Genomic DNA, 23,886 nt, shown 5'->3' with positions numbered 1-23,886 from the left:
AAATGAAGGAGTAATTTCCAACCCTATAATCCATATATATTCTTGATCAGCATTAACAGCCGAATCTTTCTGGGTAAAAAACGGAGAAACAAATATTTGAAAATTTTTTGGCACAATTTTTTAGTCGTTTTTTCTTTCATTGTTAACATATTGAAAAATCCACAAAATTTGGAATAGCTTAAAACTTTAATTTGAGTATGCAGATTTACTAACTTATAGAAGACTAGAAGAGAACAGCTTTCCGAATCTAAATTAATAAATTATTGGCATAGTTATGAGTTTTTTAGGGTTTGATTTGTAGAATAAAATGTCATATAAAAATATCGAAATACCGACTCAAAAAATGGTATGTAAATTCAGTCAGAAGCTTAAAAGGAAATGAAGGAATAAGTTCCAACCCTATAATCCATATATATTCTTGATCAGCATCAACAGGCGAATCTTTCTGGGTAAAAAACGGAGAAACAAATTTTTGAAAAAATTTTTGCGCCATTTTTTAGTCGTTTTTTTTTCATTGTTAACATATTGAAAAATCGACAAAATTTGGAATAGCCTAAAAATGTAATTTGAGTATGCAGATTTAATAGCCTACTGAAAACTAGAACAGAACAGCTTTCTAATCTAAATTAATGCATTATTGACATAGTTATGAGTTTTTTAAGCTCTGATTTGTAGAATAAAATGACATATAAAAATATCGAAATATCGACTCAAAAAATGGTATTGTAAATTCAGTCAGAAGCTTAAAATGAAGTGAAGGAGTAATTTCCGACCCTATAATCCATATATATTCTTGATCAGCATCAACAGCCGAATCTTTCTGGGTAAAAAAACGGAAAAACAAATTTTTGAACAAATTTTTGCGCAATTTTTTAGTCGTTTTTTTTATATTGTTAACATATTGAAAAATCGACAAAATTTGGAATAGCTTAAAAATTTAATTTGACTATGCAGATTTAATAACTTATAGAAGACTAGAAGAGAACAGCTTTCCGAATCTAAATTAATGAATTATTGGCATAGTTATGAGTTTTTTAGGGTTTGATTTGTAGAATAAAATGTCATATAAAAATATCGAAATACCGACTCAAAAAATGGTATGTAAATTCAGTCAGAAGCTTAAAAGGAAATGAAGGAGTAATTTCCAACCCTATAATCCATATATATTCTTGATCAGCATTAACAGCCGAATCTTTCTGGGTAAAAAACGGAGAAACAAATATTTGAAAATTTTTTGGCACAATTTTTTAGTCGTTTTTTCTTTCATTGTTAACATATTGAAAAATCCACAAAATTTGGAATAGCTTAAAACTTTAATTTGAGTATGCAGATTTACTAACTTATAGAAGACTAGAAGAGAACAGCTTTCCGAATCTAAATTAATAAATTATTGGCATAGTTATGAGTTTTTTAGGGTTTGATTTGTAGAATAAAATGTCATATAAAAATATCGAAATACCGACTCAAAAAATGGTATGTAAATTCAGTCAGAAGCTTAAAAGGAAATGAAGGAATAAGTTCCAACCCTATAATCCATATATATTCTTGATCAGCATCAACAGGCGAATCTTTCTGGGTAAAAAACGGAGAAACAAATTTTTGAAAAAATTTTTGCGCCATTTTTTAGTCGTTTTTTTTTCATTGTTAACATATTGAAAAATCGACAAAATTTGGAATAGCCTAAAAATGTAATTTGAGTATGCAGATTTAATAACCTATTAAAAACTAGAACAGAACAGCTTTCCGAATCAAAATGAATGCATTATTGGCATTGTTATGAGTTTTTAAACTTTGATTTGTAGAATAAAATGTCATATAAAAATATCGAAATATCGACTCAAAAAATGGTATTGTAAATTAAGTCAGAAGCTTAAAAGGAAGTGAAGGAGTAATTTCCGACCCTATAATCCATATATATTCTTGATCAGCATGAACAGGCGAATCTTTCTGCGTAAAAAACGGAGAAACAAATATTTGAAAATTTTTTGGCACAATTTTTTAGTCGTTTTTTTTTCATTGTTAACATATTGAAAAATCGACAAAATTTGGAATAGCTTAATACTTTAATTTGAGTATGCAGATTTAATAACTTATAGAAGACTAGAACAGAACAGCTTTCCGAATCTAAATTAATGCATTATTGGCATAGTTATGAGTTTTTTAAGCTTTGATTTGTAGAATAAAATATCATATAAAAATATCGAAATACCGACTCAAAAAATGGTATGTAAATTCAGTCAGAAGCTTAAAATGAAGTGAAGGAGTAATTTCCGACCCTATAATCCATATATATTCTTGATCAGCATCAACAGGCGAATCTTTCTGGGTAAAAAAGCGGAGAAACAAATTTTTGAAAACATTTTTGCGCAATTTTTTAGTCGTTTGCGATTGGACTATGCTATCGCATGGAATATCGGTCACAAGTAAGACAAAAATGCATTAAAATCGATTCGGAAAGCTGTTCTGTTCTAGTTTTTATTAGGTTATTAAATCTGCATAATTACATTTTTAAGCTATTCCAAATGTTGTCGATTTTTCATTATGTTAACATTGAAAAAAAAATTGTGCAAAAAATTTTCAAAACTTTGTTTCTCCGTTTTTTACCCAGAAAATTCGCTTGTTGATTCTGATCAAGAATATATATGTATTATATGGTCGGAAATGACTCCTTCACTTCTTTTTAAGTTTCTGAAAATTATACCTTATAATAATACTAGTTATAGTGGTTTATAGTAAAATAATGCTTGAAGCAAATCATTTCTTTTCCTTTTACTAATTTTCGCTTGCAGTCTGTTTTCCTTTTTGTTTACATTCACAAATTGCCAAGAAGAAAAAAGGTAAACAAAGGCAGCTTTCCAACTGTTAAAATCCACACCCCCAAGAGAGGATCGTACTCTTAAGTTGCTCTATCACTCTTAGCTTCCCCTTGCCAGAGCGAGGACCAAATAAAACGATAGGCGAGAAAAAAAAGCAAAGAGAAAATAGTGTGGTTTCACTCACTCGTTTACATGGCTTGTTGCTGCAGATCCCAACGGTGAATTAGCGAACGAAGACACAGACAAAAAGGAGAATAAAACTTTCCACTCCATCAATTCTCATGGCTGCAGATCGAATTAGCAAACGAAGACACAAACACAAAAGTGCAAAAAACATCTTCCACACTCGTTTTTTTGGCACTTGATCTAAACCGCACTGATCTTAGCTTTGTGCATACATACAGCCATCTTCAAATTCACTCATATATGTATGAGTGTACATGGTTTGGCTTAGGGACTACAAAAAAATAACACGGCAGCGTTCCGGCTTTGGTTTTGGTGCTTTTCCGGCCTTGCCCCCACTTCATCAACACTTTTCACTGCCGGGGCTCACTGTTTTCCACACCTGCCACTTTTTTCCGCCGCAACTTGCCCGGATTTCATATTTTTCACCGATCTCTATGCAGAGCGACGTTTTCGCGTCTGTTCTTTTCGCCCGTTTTGTTAGCAATGTCCTGGAATTTAACATCGCCATGTTTAGATTAACATTTTACACGAGTACAGAACAATTTGACATGTTTACAGATACATCAGGTAGATTTGTCGCCGTTTGGTGTATAATTCTGATACATGGCGACAAATTCGCAGGTAGAAAGTAAAATAAATGTACGGCTCTGCTTTTATCCAGTGTGTGTGGGGGGGGGGTAATACGGCAGTGTTGCCACTTCCACTTTCAAAACAAACTTCCATTTTCAGCCTCGGGCGCGCCAATTTGAATTTTTTATGAACGGCACAATTTTGTAGTCGTTTTTTTTTTCATTGTTAACATATTGAAAAATCGACAAAATTTGGAATAGCCTAAAAATGTAATTTGAGTATGCAGATTTAATAACCTACTGAAAACTAAAACAGAACAGCTTTCCGAATCTAAATTAATGAATTATTGGCATAGTTATGAGTTTTTTAAGCTCTGATTTGCAGAATAAAATATCATATAAATATATCGAAATATCGACTCAAAAAAGTGGTATTGTAAATTCAGTCAGAAGCTTAAAATGAAGTGAAGGAGTAATTTCCGACCCTATAATCCATATATATTCTTGATCAGCATCAACAGCCGAATCTTTCTGGGTAAAAAACGGAGAAACAAATTTTTGCGCAATTTTTTATTCGTTTTTTATTCATTGTTAACATATTGAAAAATCGACAAAATTTGGAATAGCCTAAAAATGTAATTTGAGTATGCAGATTTAATAACCTACTGAAAACTAAAACAGAACAGCTTTCCGAATCTAAATTAATGAATTATTGGCATAGTTATGAGTTTTTTAAGCTCTGATTTGTAGAATAAAATGACATATAAAAATATCGAAATATCGACTCAAAAAATGGTATTGTAAATTCAGTCAGAAGCTTAAAATGAAGTGAAGGAGTAATTTCCGACCCTATAATCCATATATATTCTTGATCAGCATCAACAGCCGAATCTTTCTGGGTAAAAAAACGGAAAAACAAATTTTTGAACAAATTTTTGCGCAATTTTTTAGTCGTTTTTTTTTATATTGTTAACATATTGAAAAATCGCGAATTTGGAATAGCTTAAAAATTTAATTTGACTATGCAGATTTAATAACTTATAGAAGACTAGAAGAGAACAGCTTTCCGAATCTAAATTAATGAATTATTGGCATAGTTATGAGTTTTTTAGGGTTTGATTTGTAGAATAAAATGTCATATAAAAATATCGAAATACCGACTCAAAAAATGGTATGTAAATTCAGTCAGAAGCTTAAAAGGAAATGAAGGAGTAATTTCCAACCCTATAATCCATATATATTCTTGATCAGCATTAACAGCCGAATCTTTCTGGGTAAAAAACGGAGAAACAAATATTTGAAAATTTTTTGGCACAATTTTTTAGTCGTTTTTTCTTTCATTGTTAACATATTGAAAAATCCACAAAATTTGGAATAGCTTAAAACTTTAATTTGAGTATGCAGATTTACTAACTTATAGAAGACTAGAAGAGAACAGCTTTCCGAATCTAAATTAATGAATTATTGGCATAGTTATGAGTTTTTTAGGGTTTGATTTGTAGAATAAAATGTCATATAAAAATATCGAAATACCGACTCAAAAAATGGTATGTAAATTCAGTCAGAAGCTTAAAAGGAAATGAAGGAATAAGTTCCAACCCTATAATCCATATATATTCTTGATCAGCATCAACAGGCGAATCTTTCTGGGTAAAAAACGGAGAAACAAATTTTTGAAAAAATTTTTGCGGAATTTTTTAGTCGTTTTTTTTTTCATTGTTAACATATTGAAAAATCGACAAAATTTGGAATAGCCTAAAAATGTAATTTGAGTATGCAGATTTAATAACCTATTAAAAACTAGAACAGAACAGCTTTCCGAATCAAAATGAATGCATTATTGGCATTGTTATGAGTTTTTAAACTTTGATTTGTAGAATAAAATGTCATATAAAAATATCGAAATATCGACTCAAAAAATGGTATTGTAAATTAAGTCAGAAGCTTAAAAGGAAGTGAAGGAGTAATTTCCGACCCTATAATCCATATATATTCTTGATCAGCATGAACAGGCGAATCTTTCTGCGTAAAAAACGGAGAAACAAATATTTGAAAATTTTTTGGCACAATTTTTTAGTCGTTTTTTTTTCATTGTTAACATATTGAAAAATCGACAAAATTTGGAATAGCTTAATACTTTAATTTGAGTATGCAGATTTAATAACTTATAGAAGACTAGAACAGAACAGCTTTCCGAATCTAAATTAATGCATTATTGGCATAGTTATGAGTTTTTTAAGCTTTGATTTGTAGAATAAAATATCATATAAAAATATCGAAATATCAAAAAATGGTATTGTAAATTCAGTCAGAAGCCTAAAACGAAGTGAAGGAGTAATTTCCGACCCTATAATCCATATATATTCTTGATCAGCATGAACAGGCGAATCTTTCTGCGTAAAAAACGGAGAAACAAATATTTGAAAATTTTTTGGCACAATTTTTTAGTCGTTTTTTTTTCATTGTTAACATATTGAACAATCGACAAAATTTGGAATAGCTTAAAACTTTAATTTGAGTATGCAGATTTAATAACTTATAGAAGACTAGAAGAGAACAGCTTTCCGAATCTAAATTCATGAATTATTGGCATAGTTATGAGTTTTTTAGGGTTTGATTTGTAGAATAAAATGTCATATAAAAATATCGAAATACCGACTCAAAAAATGGTATGTAAATTCAGTCAGAAGCTTAAAATGAAGTGAAGGAGTAATTTCCGACCCTATAATCCATATATATTCTTGATCAGCATCAACAGGCGAATCTTTCTGGGTAAAAAACGGAGAAACAAATTTTTGAAAAAAATTTTGCGCCATTTTTTAGTCGTTTTTTTTTTCATTGTTAACATATTGAAAAATCGACAAAATTTGGAATAGCTTAATACTTTAATTTGAGTATGCAGATTTAATAACTTATAGAAGACTAGAACAGAACAGCTTTCCGAATCTAAATTAATGCATTATTGACATAGTTATGAGTTTTTTAAGCTTTGATTTGTAGAATAAAATATCATATAAAAATATCGAAATATCAAAAAATGGTATTGTAAATTCAGTCAGAAGCCTAAAACGAAGTGAAGGAGTAATTTCCGACCCTATAATCCATATATATTCTTGATCAGCATGAACAGGCGAATCTTTCTGCGTAAAAAACGGAGAAACAAATATTTGAAAATTTTTTGGCACAATTTTTTAGTCGTTTTTTTTTCATTGTTAACATATTGAACAATCGACAAAATTTGGAATAGCTTAAAACTTTAATTTGAGTATGCAGATTTAATAACTTATAGAAGACTAGAAGAGAACAGCTTTCCGAATCTAAATTCATGAATTATTGGCATAGTTATGAGTTTTTTAGGGTTTGATTTGTAGAATAAAATGTCATATAAAAATATCGAAATATCGACTCAAAAAATGGTATTGTAAATTAAGTCAGAAGCTTAAAAGGAAGTGAAGGAGTAATTTCCGACCCTATAATCCATATATATTCTTGATCAGCATGAACAGGCGAATCTTTCTGCGTAAAAAACGGAGAAACAAATATTTGAAAATTTTTTGGCACAATTTTTTAGTCGTTTTTTTTTCATTGTTAACACATTGAAAAATCGACAAAATTTGGAATAGCTTAATACTTTAATTTGAGTATGCAGATTTAATAACTTATAGAAGACTAGAACAGAACAGCTTTCCGAATCTAAATTAATGCATTATTGGCATAGTTATGAGTTTTTTAAGCTTTGATTTGTAGAATAAAATATCATATAAAAATATCGAAATATCAAAAAATGGTATTGTAAATTCAGTCAGAAGCCTAAAACGAAGTGAAGGAGTAATTTCCGACCCTATAATCCATATATATTCTTGATCAGCATGAACAGGCGAATCTTTCTGCGTAAAAAACGGAGAAACAAATATTTGAAAATTTTTTGGCACAATTTTTTAGTCGTTTTTTTTTCATTGTTAACATATTGAACAATCGACAAAATTTGGAATAGCTTAAAACTTTAATTTGAGTATGCAGATTTAATAACTTATAGAAGACTAGAAGAGAACAGCTTTCCGAATCTAAATTCATGAATTATTGGCATAGTTATGAGTTTTTTAGGGTTTGATTTGTAGAATAAAATGTCATATAAAAATATCGAAATATCGACTCAAAAAATGGTATTGTAAATTAAGTCAGAAGCTTAAAAGGAAGTGAAGGAGTAATTTCCGACCCTATAATCCATATATATTCTTGATCAGCATGAACAGGCGAATCTTTCTGCGTAAAAAACGGAGAAACAAATATTTGAAAATTTTTTGGCACAATTTTTTAGTCGTTTTTTTTTCATTGTTAACACATTGAAAAATCGACAAAATTTGGAATAGCTTAATACTTTAATTTGAGTATGCAGATTTAATAACTTATAGAAGACTAGAACAGAACAGCTTTCCGAATCTAAATTAATGCATTATTGGCATAGTTATGAGTTTTTTAAGCTTTGATTTGTAGAATAAAATATCATATAAAAATATCGAAATATCAAAAAATGGTATTGTAAATTCAGTCAGAAGCCTAAAACGAAGTGAAGGAGTAATTTCCGACCCTATAATCCATATATATTCTTGATCAGCATGAACAGGCGAATCTTTCTGCGTAAAAAACGGAGAAACAAATATTTGAAAATTTTTTGGCACAATTTTTTAGTCGTTTTTTTTTCATTGTTAACATATTGAACAATCGACAAAATTTGGAATAGCTTAAAACTTTAATTTGAGTATGCAGATTTAATAACTTATAGAAGACTAGAAGAGAACAGCTTTCCGAATCTAAATTCATGAATTATTGGCATAGTTATGAGTTTTTTAGGGTTTGATTTGTAGAATAAAATGTCATATAAAAATATCGAAATACCGACTCAAAAAATGGTATGTAAATTCAGTCAGAAGCTTAAAATGAAGTGAAGGAGTAATTTCCGACCCTATAATCCATATATATTCTTGATCAGCATCAACAGGCGAATCTTTCTGGGTAAAAAACGGAGAAACAAATTTTTGAAAAAAATTTTGCGCCATTTTTTAGTCGTTTTTTTTTTCATTGTTAACATATTGAAAAATCGACAAAATTTGGAATAGCTTAATACTTTAATTTGAGTATGCAGATTTAATAACTTATAGAAGACTAGAACAGAACAGCTTTCCGAATCTAAATTAATGCATTATTGACATAGTTATGAGTTTTTTAAGCTTTGATTTGTAGAATAAAATGTCATATAAAAATATCGAAATATCGACTCAAAAAATGGTATTGTAAATTCAGTCAGAAGCTTAAAATGAAGTGAAGGAGTAATTTCCGACCCTATAATCCATATATATTCCTGATCAGCATCAACAGGCGAATCTTTCTGGGTAAAAAAACGGAGAAACAAATTTTTGAAAACATTTTTGCGCAATTTTTTAGTCGTTTGCGATTGGACTATGCTATCGCATGGAATATCGGTCACAAGTAAGACAAAAATGCATTAAAATCGATTCGGAAAGCTGTTCTGTTCTAGTTTTTATTAGGTTATTAAATCTGCATAATTACATTTTTAAGCTATTCCAAATGTTGTCGATTTTTCATTATGTTAACATTGAAAAAAAAATTGTGCAAAAAATTTTCAAAACTTTGTTTCTCCGTTTTTTACCCAGAAGATTCGCTTGTTGATTCTGATCAAGAATATATATGTATTATATGGTCGGAAATGACTCCTTCACTTCTTTTTAAGTTTCTGAAAAATATACCTTATAATAATACTAGTTATAGTGGTTTATAGTAAAATAATGCTTGAAGCAAATCATTTCTTTTCCTTTTACTAATTTTCGCTTGCAGTCTGTTTTCCTTTTTTTTTACATTCACAAATTGCCAAGAAGAAAAAAGGTAAACAAAGGCAGCTTTCCAACTGTTAAAATCCACACCCCCAAGAGAGGATCGTACTCTTAAGTTGCTCTATCACTCTTAGCTTCCCCTTGCCAGAGCGAGGACCAAATAAAACGATAGGCGAGAAAAAAAAGCAAAGAGAAAATAGTGTGGTTTCACTCACTCGTTTACATGGCTTGTTGCTGCAGATCCCAACGGTGAATTAGCGAACGAAGACACAGACAAAAAGGAGAATAAAACTTTCCACTCCATCAATTCTCATGGCTGCAGATCAAATTAGCAAACGAAGACGCAAACACAAAAGTGCAAAAAACATCTTCCACACTCGTTTTTTTTGGCACTTGATCTAAACTGCACTGATCTTAGCTTTGTGCATACATACAGCCATCTTCAAATTCACTCATATATGTATGAGTGTACATGGTTTGGCTTAGGGACTACAAAAAAATAACACGGCAGCGTTCCGGCTTTGGTTTTGGTGCTTTTCCGGCCTTGCCCCCACTTCATCAACACTTTTCACTGCCGGGGCTCACTGTTTTCCACACCTGCCACTTTTTTCCGCCGCAACTTGCCCGGATTTCATATTTTTCACCGATCTCTATGCAGAGCGACGTTTTCGCGTCTGTTCTTTTCGCCCGTTTTGTTAGCAATGTCCTGGAATTTAACATCGCCATGTTTAGATTAACATTTTACACGAGTACAGAACAATTTTACATGTTTACAGATACATCAGGTAGATTTGTCGCCTTTTGGTGTATAATTCTGATACATGGCGACAAATTCGCAGGTAGAAAGTAAAATAAATGTACGGCTCTGCTTTTATCCAGTGTGTGTGGGGGGGGGTAATACGGCAGTGTTGCCACTTCCACTTTCAAAACAAACTTCCATTTTCAGCCTCGGGCGCGCCAATTTGAATTTTTTATGAACGGGGCTTAATGTTTTAGGGTTACATTGAATTTTTAAATAATAAAAGATCGCAACTTCCTCTACAAAACCCAAAACCATTATAGCATCTCTCTCCCTTATGATAAATTAGCAATTAAGTTCGGCTTGGCTTTTGGCCTTGCTCCTTTCGTTCTTTTGTTTACTGTCGTGTAAATATATATACTATATATCCTGCATATCTACTCCTGCTCTTCCTGCTTGGAGTGCAACACCAAATTGTGCCAATTTTTGGCCCACTCCCTTGCATTTTCACCTGCCTGATATTTTTTTAATGAGTTTTTTAAGCTTTGGTTTTTATAAAATATTATGTTCAAAATATTGACATAGAATGCGAATATACAAGGTTTTTGATTTCAGTCTGAAGCTTGCGACGCAGTGAAGGAGTCATTTCCGACCCTATAAACTATGTATATTCTTGATCAGCATCGACAGGCGAATCTTTCTAGGCATAAAAGAGAGAAACTAATTTTTTGGCCATTTTTTCCAAAAGAATTACATCGTTATTTAAACAATTTTTTTTTTTTAATATTTATTTTTCTACATTTCAAACTGAGTATGTAGATTTATTACCTTACTTAAAACCATATAACAGGGTTCCGTATTGAAATTAATGCATTTTTGGCTTAGTTATAAGCTTTGGTTTGTATAAAACAGTGACCAATGGCTTTCTTCATAGGGGAAGAGACTGTCCTGCAGCTTGGAGCATGTGGCATGCACGGCTTCAATTTGTTCCCCATTTATACATACTCGTGTGGCATATATGGCACGCACAAATCAGGAAGCAATTTGCTTCTCTCTCGAATGGGACTTGAAGTGAGGAAACTAAGCGAGTCTCAAGTTCCAGTCAAGCTGTCTACAACACGAGCCAAGCTGTACGCAGGCAAATTATGCGCAACGCCTACGCAGGCAAACAAAATAATAAAAAAATATATATATAAACCTCATCAAAAAGGATAGAAAAACCACAAATGGCAAGGTAAAATTAAAATTGATCGAGGGGAATTTGGGAAGCCGTAGCTTTTATACCCTTATATGTAGATGGCAAACTCCACAATCTAATCAAATAAGCTTGGATAAAGCCTCAGTAACTAAAAACTGGATTGGAAAATAAATATAAAAGAACAATATTTCGAGTTATACGAATTCGTTGAATTAAAATAAATTAATATCGAGTTTACTATTGAATATTTTGAAATCGATTCGGATGTTAAAGGTCAATAACTTCAATAACTTCTGACTAAAAGTTTTATAACTTGCTAAGGTATAAAAAGTATAAAGTGTCAACAAAGTATTTCTGCATCAGTCGCAATCGCGTTCAATCGTTTATTTATTTTGTTTTTTCCATGATTTTGCATTCCGGGAGACACCTCTCCTCTGCATTGAATGATTGACTGACGTGACTGACTTGAAGTTGACTGTAAATTCGCATTGCCTGATCCAGAGGAGACCTATCAGAAGGCATCTTTCGCTGTCATATGATACGACACTGTGTTGGCTGTCGCAGAACAACTGCATAAATTTTGCACATCAAGAATTGCTCGAACATTCTCATCATTGGAGATCCAGATTGCGACAATTTCTGCGAGGCTGGAAAGTGCGATACCCTGAGGTACGGCTCTTCATTTAAACTCGAATCGCTTCTCACACACTGCCCACACACCACAAGAATCAATTCCTAGTCGTAGTCTTTTACATTATACCGAACATAATACATAAGTTTTTCAAAAACTCTAAGCAAATAAGAAGCTGCACTTTATTACTGAATGGATTCGGTTCTTGATATATGTCCTGGATAGGCTTTTTTCTGAACTTAAGCCTTTTCATATTGCTAAGAATCTTCGCCATTTGGGTCTATAAGTTTAGAGAGCCCTTTTGCATGGAAAATTCACTTGAAGTATTGCCTAAAGATCGCAAATGTACTAGGCCAACATCCAACTACTTGCCTCACGGTCTCGTGTTGAAAGATTTGATTTTCTTGGTCGCGGCATAACATTCTTTATGTCTATATCGGTAACAAACAACACCGGTTGATTACCAGTCACGTCAAAGATTACTAAAATAAAACATAGACATGACTTCTGATAAATAGCAGCTCTTCAACTGCTACTGTAAGAAAATAAACAAAAACTCCTTCTCCTGGCTCTAAGCTTCCTCCCCTCTAATTTCAGACTCACGACAGATTGGAAAATTTTAGGAAAAAAATTTTTCCTTCTTATTTTACGCTAAATATTTGGGCACATCAACAATTAAAAGGTTAACATATATAATTTAAGCTTAATGCCTTTTTATGAAGGTTCCGAAGTTAATAAAGAAGATTTTGGAAATCAATTGAAAATGTTGTTAACACTATACAGAACCAGTCCCAGTCTCTTTCTCGAATCGGATCGGTTCGGATAGAACTTCTGATTGCCTATAGTTACCCCATAATCAAGATATTCGTGCGCATGTCAGCCGTATCTCTTCATCTAAATCAAGTGGCAAACATTTGACATTGTCTGCATCTGATTCGCATTCGCATTTGCATTCGAATTCTCATTCTCATTGCGATTCCATTTGAGTGCCAGAACAGAAAGAGAAGCTAGTGCCTGCCATTTGATGATGGTCATAAAGGTTTCGGCGGTGCAAAAAGCGGCAAAGAGAAGCAATTAAAATGCGTTTTTAACAGTGTTCAGACATGACGCACTAGGTGCAGGCGTTGATTTCGAGATGCTCAAAATCGAATATCACAATCAAGTTCTTTGGTACTGCGTACCCTTGCTCTCGCACTGTGATCTCAGGTCTCTGCCATGGAGTCTTTTGATTTCTGATTGCAGTCTTCTGTCTTCAAATGGGGTCTTTGGTCGACTGTGTGTACAGCGTTTGTTGTTTTAATTAACGAGCTCAACTCAAAACATGATGCTGCTACATGGCAAGAAATCACCGATTATTTTATATCAATATGTTTAGTTTCGAGATTTTCTTGTTTAATACATAAATGTGTCCGGCATTATTGTCTTTATTAACAGAAAAACCTAACGCTATTTTTGTACAACCAAAATTAACCTCTTTCTGGTAACAGAACTCAAAACAAACACGATTGAAAGTTTCGAAAATCACACATTTCCGCACACAACTTTTTTGTATGTGCCGTAGGTTTATCTGTTTCTCTTTAATTTTCTGTTGCTGATGGGGCTGATCTGGTTGAACATAGCACTTCGGCTTGGATTTCATCTGTCTTTAATCTGGGGGTCTCGGTCTTCGCCGATCTCTGCAAGAGACAGAGGCTTTGAGCGCGACTGCTCCAAATGCTCAATACGGTTGCCGGCTGCTTGTTTATTAGCCCAACCAAATGCGATCGCAGAGTTCAGTGTTTAGTGCATGCCGCTTTTTGCTCGGCATTCGCTTTTCGATAATTATTTATTAAGGTTTTACATAACGCAGCCATCCGTCCCTCCCTGCCCCAGTCCCAGAAAATGCACGCTGTGCTTTAAATGCCCCAAGGTTGTTCTTGCATCGACAGCGAAGCCAAACATATGAATACAGTCACAGGTAAACAGCGAAAATATAGCATCCCCACAGAAAATGTAAATTGAAATATTTTAACACAATTGGAAAGAACACTTCTGTTTAAGATAAGTTCCCATGGCAGTCGTCTGTTCCCTTAATTGATCAAGAAGTTTACGAGTATATTTTATGCCTGATAATTCATTATTAATTTTAGCAAGTTTCTTTTTTCCCCGGTGTAACATTAGATCAAAATGCAAATGCAAATACAGATACATGCTCTTTGGGGGATGAGCTGATCATCTGCCAGTCAATAGATGTGAATGTCGAACAGATCTCGTCCCTGAACTGCAATCTGTCGGGGTCGAATGCTAGGGTCGGTTCCAAATGGGGATTTCGAGAACAAGAAAATGGGTTTGAATATTAAATCTATCATACCTAAGCCAAAGATGCATTAATATCAGTTTGCAAATAATTTTTGTGGTGGAAGGGCACTTGCAATCACTACCACTTTCACTAAAGAAGTTAACAGTCGGAAGGCTGCAACAGAATGAGGCCAAAGCAACGGCAGTGGCTCTAATTACACCGTATATAAACCAATCACTTTCCTCATAAAATATCTGTCATTTGTTACTTGTAAATAATCCATGTGCAATTAACTGTTAATACATTTATAAGAACCCTCTATATTTATTTAACCAAATCATGTAAACCTTATTCCGGCCGAAAATCTCCGCTGTTATGGCCGATCCCTGTAGCCTAAGTTTGTAACTTCTGCCTACAGTGTACAAAATAAAATAAAATATACTCTACGGATAAAGAGAACAGCGAAGGGGAGAGCGAGAGAGTAAGGTATACCTCTAGAGACACTCAGAGGGAAATATAGAAATAGATGCATCTCAAGAGACAGAGAGGGAGATTAGCATTTAGGTATCGTGTCTATGGCATATACATATATAATTTATATTAGTTAGAGGCTTCTATATGGCTAACTGCAAAGATTTATTCGGATAGCTTCAAAATGAAGAGATTAGTTCTTTTGGAAACGGATCAACTAGGCTGTTGATGCTGATCAAGAATATATATACCAAATGATACGAAATGACTCCATCACTGCGATGCAAACCTCTGACTAAAAATTTAATACCCTGCAAGGTTATAAAAAGCAAAGCGGTACCGGAAAGAAATGAGCTCTTCTATCTCCTTAAATAGTAAGCCACCATGTGTATAATTACATTAAGTGCAACACCAGTAACTTGCTTTGACAAGCACAAATAAATAAAACAAATGCTTATAGCTTATCCAAATTATTTAAATTATTTACTGTAATAATCCACTGTAATTTACTGCGGTGGTGGAGGGTTATGGCCTGGCCTTGTCGTGTCGAGCAAAGCATTTAATTCGAATGGTTAACGGGTTGGTTTCATTCCGAATTCTTATGTTGGGATACCTTTTCGGATCAAAAGTTGGGGATCATCCACCTCAGGCGAACCGCATGCACTTTGACTTCTGGGTGTATGTGACTGCGCCATACTCCTCGACGATCTGATCGATGGCGATCTTGTTGAGATTTTCCAGATAGAGACGCGTCTTCCGCGACTGGAGGATGTAGCTGATAACGTCATGCAGGGCTTCCATAAAAAGGAATCCGGCAGTGCCGCAGCTGAGGTCCAGGTATCGGAATCGATTGACGTCGCAAGTGCATCCGTCATACAAGAAGTATATGAAGTCATTGTTATTATGGTAGCGGAAAACCACATAGTTGCCCCACGGAGCCATCACGAAAACACGCTCCGCGCACCGGAAGCCGGCTCTGAGAAGCTTGCAGATGCTATCGTAGCACCCGTTCTCCGACCCCACCACCGCCATCGTCTCTGGGATGCGAAGCAGGGCCGGATAGTGGTTCGGCTGCGCACGGTGCACATCGTGCGGCCCGGCGGACTCTGGGCACACGTCCAGTGGCTGCATCTGCTTTGGCAGCTCCGGACATGGCGGACACGGTGGCGCCTCCACCGGCGCCGCAATAACAGACTTCTTACCCTTTTTGCCCTTTTTGCCTTTTCCCTTGCCTTTCTTACCCATGGCGGCTAGGCGGTTTCTTTAGCTGGGAGCTGTCTGGAGCAGGCTGTCTCAGCGGAATCTGTCTGGGAGGTCTGGACCGGATCGGGCCTATCTGTATTCTATCGATCACTTGCTATTGGAGAGCGACGAGCCACAGGCACACATATTGTCCCAAAAGGCCAAGTCAGCTGCAGGACGACGTGGAAAAGCATGGTTATTGACAGGAATTCAAGCATGAAAACCTAAAGCAGACCGCAGATTGCTTTGCGGTTAAATGAAAGATCGCAACAATGCAGAATGCAATCATCTTGATCAATGATCTTCGACTATAGGCCTTACTCAAAGCGAAACTAAGCAGTAGCTCACCTGTAACACAAGAAGCGCTTAACGCGATATGAATTCAACAAACACACTCGACACTCGACGGAAAATGGTTGCCAATTCGTTTCTATTGCACAAGCTTTTTCTGGTTAGGGCCGAAAGGAATTTTTTGTCGGAACGAAATCGAATCAGAGAAATTTTGTTAAGATTTCTGGTGGAATTTTTTCCGATTTTTCTGGTGTGTCTTTGTGTGTTCACAGACGACGAATTTACTTCTGAATTTTTCCCCTGTGACTGGAGGCAGGCTAGCCAACATACTGACAGTTTTGGCATAGCAACTTGGTTTTGAAAATAGTGAAATGCAAATTGGTTTCGTTCATTTCAAACAGCAGGCGAGAAGAAAGTTAAACATTGCTTCCGTACATAGTCGGAACCCAGAACATATATACCCTTTAATCTGTGTTCTTAAAATTGAATCCATACCTAGAATTGGGAAAAACGTGTACAAATCCTTCTGGCTTAGCTATGATTTTAATCTTAAAGACAGAACATCTCTTTTCTTAATTCATAATGACTAATATTAATAAACTACAAATGTCATATTCAAAAGACCTTCATTAGGTGCGGGCTCGTTTAATCACATACAAGAATTCTTTGACCCTTAAGTCAAATTTGATCGTGCTGTCAACTGCTGCCTACTTAAAGTTTTGAAAATTCAATTAGAATTCCAAGAAGCCGCGACTCTCATCTCTGTCCGCCTCCCAAAGTTGCCCTGACTGACTGTTCAACCGTCCATCTGGCGTCTCGTCTCGTCTTCTCTCGACTAAGAGACTCTTGGCTAGAGTACAACCATCCATCTCCCCGTTTGCTTATCTATTCATCTTTGTGTCTGCGAACCCAACTGGCTGAAGCGCCGCTCTGCGAAAGACAAATGCAAACTAAGCAATTGCCCGCGGCCAGCAGAAGGCAGTTTAATTACGTGGTGTTTGCCAAGGAGACCCGAACAACACACAGCGACTTCAGAAGCAGTCTTTGGCAATCGCCGGGTGGAAAGTGCGATTGCAAAAGGATCCTCAGCCACGGACATAGGCAAAGACACCGAAAGTGAGTGGCTGTCAGAGCAATTAGAAGTGAGCCCACTGTGCATTCGGAACCCTTGAGAGGGGAAACTCAAGATACGTTTCGTGGAAATATTCAAAAATTAAACGCCAGAACCTGTTGCAGCCACTGGACAATAATCAAAGAAGTGTCGGTCTGCTCACTGAACGAAGTGCAGTTGCACAACAATGGAGGTCCAGCACAGTGGATCGCACTTTAAGTTGGAAATGAAAACCAAATACACCTCTGTTGGAGATCTATGAGTAGATTGGGAATGGGATGGGCTTAAAATACTTAAGAAGAAACCTCTGACTAATTAACAATGCATTAGAGTACCACATTTCCATACACTTCTTGAATAATTCCGCAAAATTCACTCTTTAAGGGACACCCATACCGAGAAGTCACGTCCTCTGTGAATTATGCCTGGTATACTGCGGAGAGCTGTCCACATGGCTAGCATGCTATGGCGACAATAAAACCACAATGAAAAATTGCAATCCCAGCCCCTTTCAGCTGAAGCTGTGTAAGTTGGATTCATTGGTGATGGATCCATTGGGGCACTCTCCTACGAGTGTTGCTTCATCCACGAAACTATCGGCTAATGTGGCAACCTGTCTCGATGGCAACATGAGTCGGCAACCGACTCCCATGTGGATTTTATACATAGATGTTCCGTTGGTGATCATCGGTTATACAATCAATGGCCAATAATATCTGCAATATGGTACCCGACTCTAGGCAAACATCTGATAATTAGCTGTAATTTGGGTTTGGCTTTGAAAACCTGAACCACTTAATAACCTTAAACTTATTAAATTAAAAAATAAACTAACTATTCAAAATAATTTTTTATTTTACCTAATTTTTTTGAATTTTTTGAAGGGTATAAAGCGAATATATCTGGACCTATTTTTGGGCTTATTATAGTTGCAGAAGGTTTATAGGAATAAACGTACTTTGCGGATAAATGTAATACGTTTTTTAAAGGTTTTCTTCATAGCAGATCATGGCTTAAAGTTTGCTTTTTAAGCCATGTTTTTAACAAATTTACAGCTAACAAAAGCTTTGGCTTTGAGCCCAGTCGTGAACCAACCTTAAGCTTTAAAAGCCATATTAACAAGCCCGTGCTTGCGCTGGATAAGTTCATGCTGAATAAGTTTTGTGAAGGGGAAATGCTTCATAATTTTCGTGGAAAAATGGTCGTGAGAGGTACACCGAAGTACACCCACTTTGCACACTTTCTGCTCTCTGCCCTTTATTGCTCCTGGCTTAGTTACATTTCAGTTCGGAAAAGCTCAAATGCAATGAACTGCGATACTGGGACAGAAGGCCACCACGACGATAGGTTTTAGAAAGTGCAACGAACTAGTGGCGACACCAGCGAGTCTGGCACAAGTCAAAAATAAGGACGAGGACCAGGCCAAGTCTTTCGGTCTGGACAAATAAAACAAATATACATATATTTAAAGCAAAAACAAAGTATTAAGCAAGCAAAAAAACCAGGGAAGCGAACTTCCCTGGCGCCAGCAATACGAATGGCCCTGGGCAGGTGGCCAATGATAATGGTAACTTGGCACTGGTACTGGTACTAGTACTGGCAGATGCACAACTACGGCAACGGCGTAAAAAAAATAAACAAAAATCTAAATCAAACACAGAGCTACCAGGTCCCAGTTCCGCGTTCCCATTTCTAACATACGAGATCCGAGTGAGCCAAAAGTTTGAAGTTCCTTCAAGTGGTGGCGACGGCAGCAACATGCTTAATCCCAAATTGTATCTACAAGGCGGGTTTGCCATTGCCGTTTTACGAGTTTTCTGCTTAATGGCGTTGCACGTGCTGGCGTGCCAACCCCATCCTTAAAAATCCAAGGGCCAAGAACCGGACCAAACAGAACCTTTTCCTTTGTCTGCTCTTTTCGAAGGCCCAACGACGACCCACACTCAAACTTAAGCTCAAACCCTAATCCAACAACGTGTGTGGGTGTGGGCGTGAGTATCTTTATATATTTTTAAGGGTGCCCCTCCGCTTCCTGCCGTCGCAAAAAAGGAAGCTTTCCCCGTCAGGGTCACCTTTAAAACGGCAAAATCACTTTGAAATGCAATTACTTTCAATTAACAATGTAATGAAGCGCAATCGACAAAAGCCGAGGGATTTCTGCAAATCCTCTGACGGTATTGAAATCTTTTGTAAATATCGCTTTTTTGTTTGCTGGCTTATGAACGGACCCAAATTTCGATGTGTGTATGACAAGAAAATCCTCCTTCCAAGTGTTTCCATTAATTCGCATCTTGGGATTAGTCGAGTCGCCCCATACTTGACCCAAATGTCTAAACACGAATCTCGACTACCAAAAATTATAAATTTCTTGATCTTTTTAATTGAATCGTCATCAGGTACACTTTTGCATCGAGGTGTGTGAATCCAAATACTATATTACCATTACTTGGTACATTTAGAATGGAATGGAATGAATGAATGAACTTTAACGTCATTTCTTTTATTTAAGACCTCAAGTCGTCGAATCACAGCACTTTCTTTTAGCTAGGCATTAACAAATGGATACCAAATAGTTTGGTGAATCTTTTGATACAATTTATAGTCTTCTACTTGCAGATTTAGCTCAATCAAACTCTGCGGTTGGACTACTTACTTGGTTTTCAGAAGTTAGCAATTGTCCCGACTGTCTTCTAGTTAATTGCGCACGTTATATCGCTGTCGTTGAGTTAAATTGCCCATGCCAAATACCTTTTTAAATTCCTCTTGTGTTTGGTGCTCAAATCGTTTGTGGCATCAGCATGGATTTGTTTTCCAAAAGCAATGGCAGAAAAGGCGGCTGGGTTCCTTGGCTTTACCCAGTCGCTAAATAAATATGGCTCTTGAAAATGGAAACCCTCTTATGCCTCACTCCCATCATGGGAAATGATAAAAAATGTAAAATTTTCAGGACTGTGACTGGTGAAAAGGAGGAAACTTCCTTCGGCTGCTGATTGGAAATTTACTGACTCCCTTTCGCATTTTTCAGCTTTTTCGGCTTGTGTTTGTTTGGCTGCGTACAATTTGCTTTTGCGTTTCCCCCGTTTACTTTGTGGCGCAAGAAATATGCAAACACACACACACACACACACACACACACACACACACACACACACACACATACATACAGGGGGAAGGCGAACAAAGGACATCCGCACCTTCATAAAAAGTGGAAAAACTCGCACGGAGCGCTGTGCAAACATATCAATGCAAATCGTCGCAGGAGGGAGAAGAGAACGCCAAATACCAAAATTGAGGCCGCTGCGTCAGCGACCTACATCTGCATCCCTACCTCCATTTCTGTATCATTTAAACATAACCGTTTTTAAAGGTTTTAATGGTAAAGCGACCTGACCGAGGAGGGACAGTTAGATTTGACGAGTCTAGTCCTGAAATTAGCATAAACAAAGCACAACACACACTTGCTGACTGTTCACTAAAATTAATCACTTTAAGAAGCCGTACTTTTCGTCTTAAATATCTTAAATTCATACCAAATATATTCCGTATATCGGTATTGGTAGCAGACCTTTGGGAATAGGTTGCAGTTTGCCCAATATTCCCATCGTACATGGGTCTAGTTACATTAAATAACATTTTCTACACTCAACCAGTCTGTTCAGGCTAGCAACAAATACTTTTTTATATCATTTTATATTCCCCGAAATACCTCAGTGATATCCCTTTAACATATACTATGCAGGGAATCACAACATCCATCAGCCCAAGGAAGAGACAAGTTAACTGCGGAATGCGAATTACGTAGACTATTTAGCAGGACAACCCATAGATGTTAGACACGTCCACCTCGAGTGGGGCATGTGTGCGTAGTGTAGCTCCCAGGTGTGTCTGTCTATCAGTGTGTACGCCGTGTGTGGGATGTGAGTACAAACAATCCATTTCCGGCAGTTGCCTGCGCGACAACCAGCCATATAGACAAAAGAAAGCGAACGCTGCCTAAGGATGAGGCTGTTATTTGGCCAAGCTCTAAGCGAGGGAGCAGAATGCCGGGCCGAAGGACGACTCAGGGAAAGCACCGTCGTGAGCACAAGTGCCCCTTACGACTGGCGCCTTTTGGGCACAGTGGGGCGAAAACACCATTGAGTGTGAATTTACCCGGATTTACCTCGAATGACTGCGGTTACTATAATATCACTATAGCTTCGAGTTTAAGCACAAATCTTTATGTGCCAAAAACTAAAACGTGGGCAAATTAGAAAATTACCTTGGGGGATTGGAACCCCAAATAAAAATACTTACGACAAATACAAAGACTTCGTATATGGGTATTTTCTTAAGAAATCTAAAGCGAACGCGGAACCCATATACATGGCGTATACTTAACGCGAAAACCATTAAATTAAGTATACGCCATGTGTGTCTTAGTTCCAGCTAAAAAGCAAGTTTAGCAATTAAATTATAAAATCAAATCAGAAATATATTATAATTCAGAATTAAATATTCGATATTTATAGATATTTTACCATATAAAATTTTTCTAACAAATAATTGTTTTAAAAACTCATAAATAAACCTCAAAGGCATGTATTTAAATTCGCAAAGCTGACTTATGTTCATTTTTGTTACGTTAATAAATTTGCATACTCAATACAACGCATACATGGCGTATACTTAACGTGAACCATTAAATTAAGTATACGCCATGTATACGCGCGTTCGCTTTAGAATACTTAAGGGAGAAAATTATACAAATTTATAAAGATAAGTAGTTCCAGCTAAAAAGCAAGGTTAGCAATTAGATTATAAAATCAAATCAGAAATCTATAATAATTCAGAATAAAATAAAAGAAAGCAAGCTAACTTTGGCATGCCAAAGTTTGTATACCCTTGCACATTGAAATCACCACAAAATAAAATATATATTTTTATGTCAAAAAAACAATAAAGTACTGCCTGCTTTCATTTCATTAACCTATATATTTCATATTTACAGATTTCAAAGTTGCATTTTCCTCAATTTTTAACGATTTAACGGTGATATAGTGTCCGATTTTCATAAAATGTTATACAAAATTTTAGATTAATATAAAAATAAAATAAAAATATATAAAATTTGATGAAAATTTAATTTTTTGTATTTTAAAATTTTCCGATGGTTCCTATGGCAGCTATATATATGTATATATAAAAATCACCCATTCGCCATGCGCCGACTTATATACAAGTAAAATTATATATCATAATAACTTCATAGTTTCATTCAAATTGCTTGCTCTTAAATTTCTTTCAAAACAAATTTCGCACATGTGTGCATATGATTCCCAACTGTTTCTAACATCCCGAAACGAAGTGCCTTCTCCCGGCCAAGTCTCAGAAATGTGTTGTGTTACAAAAGTTGCAAGTCATTGTTTACTAGTGTTCAAAATTGGTAAGAGATAATACATACTTACTGGTCATAGATACTTATTGATCATAGTAACTTAATGTTTATTGATACTTAATGTTCATTGATACTTACTGATTATACTTACTTACTGATTATACTTACTTACTGCTCATACTTACTTACTGCTCATACTTACATACTGCTCATACTTACTTACTGCTCATACTTACTTACTGCTCATAGTTAATTGCTGATCATAGTTATTTTTTTCTTAAAACCTTCCGATAGTTCCTATGGCTGCTATATATATGTGTATATCTAGTCCACCGATTCATTATGCTCCGACTTATATACTATTAAAATTATATGTAAAAATAGCTCCATAGTTTCATTGAAATAGCTCCAAAACAAATCTCGCACATCTGTGCATATGATTCCCAACTGGTTCTCACCTCCCCGGAACGAAGTGACTGCTGCCGTCCACGTCTCGGAAATGTGTTGTTACAAAAGTTGCAAGTCATTGTTTACTAGTGTTCAAAATTGGTAAGTGATAATACATACTTACTGATCATAGATACTTATTGATCATAGTAACTTAATGTTCATTGATACTTAATATTCATTGATACTGACTGATTATAGTTACTTACTGATTATACTTACTTACTGCTCATACTTACTTACTGCTCTTAATTAACTGCTGATCATAGTTATTTTTTTCTTAAAACCTTTCGATCGTTCCTATGGCTGCTATATATGTGTATATATATAGTCCACCGATTCACCATGCTCCGACTTATATACTAGTAAAATTATATAGAAGAATAACTCCATAGTTTTATTGAAATAGCTCCAAAACAAATCTCGCACATCTGTACATATGATTCCCAACTGGTTCTCACCTCCCCGAAACGAAGTGACTGCTGCCGGCCACGTCTCGGAAATGTTTTGTGTTGCAAAAGTTGCAAGTCATTGTTTACTAGTGTTCAAAGTTTTAAGTGATAATACATTCTTACTGATCATAGTTACTTACTGGTCATAGATACTTAGTGGTCAAAGTTACTTACTGCTCATAGTTAATTACAAATCATAGTGTTCATTGATACTTACTGATCATAATTA

At 35.5% G+C, this 23,886-nt stretch overlaps 2 protein-coding genes across 3 annotated transcripts in view; both read right to left on the bottom strand.

Annotated features, from left to right (window-relative positions):
• Positions 1 to 23,886, bottom strand: part of LOC110182651 (ras-related protein Rap-2b) — a 140,522-nt gene that overhangs the window by 87,353 nt on the left and 29,283 nt on the right. The window lies entirely within an intron of this gene.
• Positions 15,192 to 16,610, bottom strand: LOC110182652 (uncharacterized). Its single transcript, XM_020950723.2, has 2 exons — positions 16,328 to 16,610; positions 15,192 to 16,149 (listed from the first exon to the last, which is right to left on the bottom strand). The coding sequence occupies exon 2, from the start codon at positions 15,980 to 15,982 to the stop codon at positions 15,383 to 15,385; it is 600 nt and encodes a 199-aa protein (XP_020806382.1). The 5' UTR covers positions 15,983 to 16,149; positions 16,328 to 16,610; the 3' UTR covers positions 15,192 to 15,382.

Source organism: Drosophila serrata, unplaced genomic scaffold, assembly GCF_035046125.1.
Source record: "Drosophila serrata isolate PLE 108 unplaced genomic scaffold, ASM3504612v1 contig_378, whole genome shotgun sequence".
NCBI lineage: Eukaryota > Metazoa > Arthropoda > Insecta > Diptera > Drosophilidae > Drosophila > Drosophila serrata.
Note: the sequence above shows the minus strand (reverse complement) of the source record. Positions and strands in the feature narration are given on the sequence as shown.